We start from the raw sequence: 6,917 nt of genomic DNA, 5'->3' as shown, positions 1-6,917 counted from the left end.
ATTAGCACAAATTTGTACAACACTATTACTTTTGTTCTGTTATGAGATGTAAAACTGCGAGTAAGATGTGCATGAAATTGCAAAAACGCAATTTCTGGAGGATTATCAGAAACATGAGACTGAAATGCAAGTTGCTCCCAACTTCCCAGCAAAATTCAAGACTGTTCAGTTCCTCAATGGGAAAAAAAAGAACCACCAATGGTTTATACTAAAAGAATAAAGATTTTTATTAAGCATTGTAAGTTGCATTCAATAGCCTTCCAGTATTACACCACACCATAATCCATCAACAACCGAGCAAACCCAACAGTAGTTCATTCTTGCACAATCCATATGTAGGTAGAACTCCTTTCAACTTACAGAAAAGGTACTATGTAGCTGTTGCGGGCAGGGGTTTTGGTGGGGGGGAGGGGAGGGGGGTGGTTACATTTTATTTCTGTTCACTAATGGGTGATGAAGAGCATCAGGAAAATGATATGAAATAATAATAAAGTAAGGATTCTGATTCAAAGAACATCAGGGTTGAAACACTAACAAAAACAGTAAAACGATACAAGTATACTTGCTTATACTAAACTCTTGATGGGAAAGTTTTAAAAACGAGCAATTTGCTGAATTGTCTGCTACGTAGGGGGTAATTTTTTTTTGAAGATTGAAGCTTTTCAAGAATTTTGTAGAAAGATCACTTTGCTAATACAAATGCATAAAACAGCAACAGAGAACAATATGAATACAGTAGCGATGAGTACACCAGGGTTAACATTAATCATTCAGAGTGGCTAGATAATTTTTGTAGGTTTTAGAATAAATGCAACAGAGGTCAATAACCACAAAATTTAAGGTTAGAGCAAGATCAGTTAATGACTAAACATATTTTAACATCTTTTTATAGGACTATGACTAACTGTTTTAAAATTTGCAAATGGGCACAGTACTTGTAGGATGGAAGAAAGAGGACGATAACATGCATAATATTAACTACACACTTCAAAAATTATGAACCATGCAGAAGTTTAGCCGAAGTAGTACTAATGTCTACATCTGATTCAAAAACCACTGATTTCATTGATTCACGGATGCATGGTAAGAGCGGTCATATTCACAAAACGTATCAATTATATGGTGATGTTTAACTATTTTTAAAAGGTCATGTGCATCTTCAATGAATGGTTTCAGTTGTTTCTTGACATGTAATTTGCTTCTTACACATATTTGCTTTTTCTTAAAGATTGCCAAAAACTGAAGCTGCGATATTACTTTCTAGTAACTTAACATTGAATTATTTAATTTTAAAAAATCTTTTGCTGACATAACCACACCAAAACTAATGACACTGAAGTAATAGAATTTTTTGTGGTTCTGTACCTTTTGCAGGCTTATGAAATTTAAATCTTAAAATAAGCAACTGACACAACACATAAAATCAATTAAGATGGCAAAGTTATGGTGCCAAGTACTGTACTGTATTTTAACCTATGTATTAAAGACTGCCAAATTAAAGCCATATTTGCTTTACCTTCTGAAAAAGAAAATGTAAATTGTCATAACCAGTTTGAATGTCTTCTAATACCATTTCAAATGTGGGAGTCAAATGCTCTTCATTCCATTTGGTAGCATTCAACTGCAACTGGCTAGAAACGATTGCTTGTTAAACAGCTGACATCAAAGAGGGATCCGAATTTCCAATGTCCTTGTTTCTCTATGGAGAAGAAAATAATGTATGCAACTGTAGGCCTTCCTTTTCAAATATTCCTATTCTGTAACCTTCCAAACATCCTTCACCCCCTCAACAAAAAACAAAAAAAAACACATTACTCTTCCTTTTTCAAGACAGCAGTACCAAGATTTTCATCTCTATTGCAACTGCCATCTGTAGTTAGTGCATTTAAGTGAGGAGTTGTATTGCACATTTTAGAGTCATTATTCAAGGCACTTTCAGTTTGGTTGGAAGCCCTGATGTCTCCTTTGTTTCCATTTAGCTGGGAAACAGGTTTACTTTCATCTGAAACTCCATTTTCAGCAGGAGAGCTATCTGTAGAGTCTGCTGCAAGGCCTGACTGAGACTTCTCATGTTCCTCGGAACCATGGTCTCCTGAATCGCCAGCCCCCTTCAATTCTTGAGCAACTTCTTCTGCTGAAGCAGCATAAGCTGGTTGACCCTGTCATACACAGGAAAAAAAAACTTTAATAAACACACACTTAAAAAAAACTTGCTGCTTGGCGAGATATTCTAACAGATCAATAACTTTACTGAATTCATATATGGATCTATGGGCTATCAATGTTCTATGAACCTATGTAAAGTAATGGAATATGTTCTCATGTGTTTGTATCTATTCAATCAACTCAATTTCTAAGTGTTGTTTACAGATGTGGAATTTGGATCAATTTTTGCCATCAAACATTTACACAGGCTTGGATGTCCAGAAGTTGTGAGATTTACCCAAATTATCATACTAATTTTAAGAAAATGGGAACAGGAGTATGCCATTCAGCCCCTCGGGCCATTTAATTAGATCATGGCTGATCTATACCTCAATTCCATTTATCCACCTTTGTTCCAAAAAGTATCACCCCTCAACCTTCTAAACTCAATCCAAGTTTATGACCCTTCAAGCCCTGGTATAATTCTGGTGAATCTGCACTGTACCCGCTTCCAAGGCCAACATATATTTCCTGAGCTTCGGTGCACAAAATGGAAAGCAATACTGCAGATGGGGTCTGACCAAGGCTCTGTATAACTGAAGCATCACATCCTCACTTTTGTATTCCAATCCCCTTGAGTGATTTATGTGCATGGATACCAACATCCCTTTGCTCCACCACAGCTCCTTGTTTCTCGCCATTAAGAAAATATTCTAATTTGTCTTTCTCGGATCCAAAGTGGATGACCTCACACTACGCCACATTGAACTCCATCTGCCACAGTTTTCCCCATTCATTCAGTCTTTTCATGTCCCTGTGAAACTTCCTGCTCCCTTTCACACAACTTAATGTTCCTACTAACTTATCTGCAAACTTGATATACAACTCTATATTCCTTCATCCAAGTCATTAATACATATGATGAAAAGCTGAGGCCCAGTACAGATCCCTGGGCAACTTGTTATATCCCAGCAATCGGAGAATGAATGCATTATTCCTACTCTATGTCTCCTACCTCCCAACCAAACAACCCATATTCCGCGCACTCATTTTTGCTAATAATCTCTTTTGCAGAACCTTATCAAATGCCTTCTGGAAGGCCAAAAACAGATCAACAGACACTCCCGATTCACCATGCTAGTAACCTTATTAAAAGTTTCAACTACATTAGTCAGATCTTACCTACCCATCACAAATCCATGCTGACACTTGTTGGTCAGACAATACTTGTTCAAGAGCTCAGTCACTTGGACTCTCATGATCAATTCCATTAACTTCCCTGCAATTGATGTTAAACTGACAGGTCTGTAGTTACCTGTTTTCTTCCACCCTCCCTCCTTAAATAATAGTGACATTTGTAATTTTCCAATCCAAAGGCATTTTATAACACGAGACAAGGAACGATCTTCAAATCTATTTTTAATTGATTTAAATTGTCTAATTTTCCCAAATTCACCCCCATTCAGAAGACAGTATACTGAAGTTTATCAACTATTATTGAGAAGTTTACTTCAGCTGTAGGAGTTCTAGCTTGAAATGTGGAGGGTTGGATTTCACTGATCCAAGCATATGTTGTGATGCTTTGCTGTTGGTCAGTAACTAAAATGCAACATCTTTGATCTCCCCTCCAGTCCCTCACTGCACAAGTGGAGTTTTGAGGAATGGTGTCACTTTTGAGTGATTGGGACAGTGTGCTCAGAAGCTTTTTCTCAGCACCCAAGTTGGTTACTTCCTGGATGCATCGCATAGCAACTGAAAGAGTACTGTTAAAGGATCATGCATTGACCTGTAAAGGAGTCTATCAACTCCAAAAGGGTTTACAGCATAGAAACCATCCTGGGTATAGTCTCAAGGTTCCGCTAGTGTTTTGACATGTATGAAAAGATGGACTAAGGTAAGGCTTGTGGTGAGGTATTCATTAGTTGCTTTTAAGTTGCTAAAACATGCAAAATTACCATGAACCAGGCTAATACAGCAGCATGATTTATTTCAGGGACAATTCATTGCAAGTCAAAACAAGCAATTCCAACCACCAGTTTTGGAATGTTATGTTCAGTTTTTTGCACCCTGCTTTAGAAAAGTATATTGAGGCATTGGAAGGTTTCAGAGAAGAACAAGGATGATTCTTGGAATTAAGGCGCTCAGAACTGAACACGTTTTCATTAGAAAATGAGTAGGGAAGTAATCACATGGAGACAGAAGAGAACAAAACCCAGGACTCTGCAAGCTGCCTTACAGTGGTTCCTTTACTGTCATGGAGCCCTTACAATCCGTTCACTGTGAGATGATAAACCAAAATCCTGTCTGCTCTCTCAGATGGATGTAAAAGATCCCATGGCACTAATTGAAGAGGAACAGAAGAGTTCCCTGGTGGCCTGGCCAACTAAAAGGTACCATACCACTAGAGCAGGAAGAGTAGTACAAAGAAGGTAGTGCAGGGTCCCCTGTGGTCATCCCCCTGCAAAACAGATACACTGTTTTGAGTGCTGTTGAGGGAGATGACTCATTAGGGGAGAGCAACAGCAGCCAAGTTCATGGCACCGTGGCTGGCTCTGTTGTACAGGAGGGCATAAAAAAGAGTGGGAGAGCGATAGTGATAGGGGATTCAATCATAAGGGGAATAGATAGGCGTTTCTGCGGCCGCAATCGAGAGTCCAGGATGGTATGTTGCCTCCCTGATGCAAGGGTCAAGGATGTCTCCAAGCGAGTGCAGGACATTCTGAAAAGGGAGGGAGAACAGCCAGTTGTCATGGTGCACATTGGTACCAACGACATAGGTAAAAAAAAAGGGATAAGGTCCTACGAGACGAATTTAAGGAGCTAGGAGTTAAATTAAAAAGTAGGACCTCAAAAGTAGTATTCTCGGGATTGCTACCAGTGCCACTTGCTAGTCAGAGTAGGAATCGCAGGATAGCAGATGAATACGTGGCTTGAGCAGTGGTGCAGCAGGGAGGGATTCAAATTCATGGGGCATTGGAACAAGTTCTGGGGGAGGTGGGACCAGTACAAACCGGACGGTCTGCACTTGGGCAGGAACGGAACCAATGTCCTAGGGGGAGTGTTTGCTCGTGCTGTTGGTGAGGAGTTAAAACTAATATGGCAGGAGGATGGGAACCAATACAGGGAGACAGAGGGACACAAAAAGGAGACAAAAACAAAAGACAGAAAAGAGATGAGTAAAAGTGGAGGGCAGAGAAACCAAAGGCAAGAAACAAAAAGGACCACTAAATATAAAAGGGCTGCAGGAGGGGTAAAAACTAAAAATCATTGTTTAAAAACTAGGATGAAAACACTCTACCTAAATGCACGCAGCATTAGAAATAAAGTAAATGAGTTGACGGCACAAATCATTACAAATGGGTATGATTTGGTGGCCATTACAGAGACATGGTTGCAAGGTGGCCAGGACTGGGAATTAAACGTACAGGGGTATCTGACGATTCGGAAAGATAGGCAGGAAGGGAAGGGAAGGGAGGTGGGGTAGCTCTGTTAATAAGGGATGATATCAGGGCAGTTGTGAGGGATGATATTGGCTTTAATGAACAAAATGTTGAATCATTGTGGGTGGAGATTAGAGATAGTAAGGGGAAAAAGTCACTGGTCGGCGTAGTTTATAGGCCCCCAAATAATAACTTCATGGTGGGGCGGGCAATAATCAAGGGAATAATGGAGGCATGTGAAAAAGGAACGGCAGTAGTTATGGGGGATTTTAACCTACATATCGATTGGTCAAATCAAATCGCAGGGGGTAGCCTGGAGGAGGAATTCATAGAATGCATACGGGATTGTTTCTTAGAACAGTATGTAACAGAGCCTGCAAGGGAGCAAGCCATTTTGGATCTGGTCTTGTGTAACGAGACAGGAAAAATAAACGATCTCCTCGTAAAAGATCCTCTCGGAATGAGTGATCACAGTATGGTTGAATTTGTAATACAGATTGAGGATGAGGAAGTTGTGTCAGAAACGAGAGTACTATGCTTAAACAAAGGGGACTACAGTGGGGTGAGGGCAGAGTTGGCTAAAGTAGACTGGAAACAAGGACTAAACGGTGGCACAATTGAGGAACAGTGGAGGACTTTTAAGGAGCTCTTTCATAATGCGCAACAAAAATATATTCCAGTGAAAAAGAAGGGCGGCAAGAGAAGAGGTAACCAGCCGTGGATAACCAAGGAAATAAAGGAAAGTATCAAATCAAAGACCAATGCGTATAAGGTGGCCAAGGTTAGTGGGAAACTAGAGGATTGGGAAGATTTTAAGCAACAGCAAAGAATGACTAAAAAAGCAATAAAGAAAGGGAAGATAGATTACGAAGGTAAACTTGCGCAAAACATAAAAACAGATAGTAAAAGCTTTTACAGATATATAAAACGGAAAAGAGTGACTAAAGTAAATGTTGGTCCCTTAGAAGATGAAAAGGGGGATTTAATAATGGGAAATGTGGAAATGGCTGAGACCTTAAACAATTATTTTGCTTCCGTCTTCACAGTGGAAGACACAAAAACCATGCCAAAAATTGCTGGTCATAGGAATGTGGGAAGGGAGGACTATCACGAGGGAGGTAGTGCTGGACAGACTAATGGGATTGAAGGTAGACAAGTCCCCTGGTCCTGATGAAATGCATCCCAGGGTATTAAAAGAGATGGCGGAAGTTATAGCAGATGCATTTGTTATAATCTACCAAAATTCTCTGGACTCTGGGGAGGTACCAGCGGATTGGAGAGCAGCTAATGTAACGCCTCTGTTTAAAAAAGGGGGCAGGCAAAAGGCAGGTA

The 6,917-nt window shown here is 39.9% G+C and overlaps 1 protein-coding gene across 1 annotated transcript in view; it reads right to left on the bottom strand.

Moving 5' to 3' along the window:
* Nucleotides 1-202: 202 nt before the first annotated feature.
* Nucleotides 203-6,917, bottom strand: part of LOC139277194 (constitutive coactivator of PPAR-gamma-like protein 1 homolog) — a 147,278-nt gene continuing 140,563 nt past the window's right edge. The window contains exon 17 of the mRNA XM_070895322.1: nt 203-2,159. Within this exon, the coding sequence (XP_070751423.1) occupies nt 1,812-2,159 (348 nt within the window). The 3' untranslated portion in view covers nt 203-1,811. The remainder of the gene's footprint in view (nt 2,160-6,917) is intronic.

The sequence above is a fragment of the Pristiophorus japonicus genome, chromosome 12 (genome assembly GCF_044704955.1).
Source record: "Pristiophorus japonicus isolate sPriJap1 chromosome 12, sPriJap1.hap1, whole genome shotgun sequence".
Taxonomy (NCBI): Eukaryota; Metazoa; Chordata; class Chondrichthyes; family Pristiophoridae; genus Pristiophorus; species Pristiophorus japonicus.
This window is presented reverse-complemented; position numbering and strand designations above follow the sequence as displayed.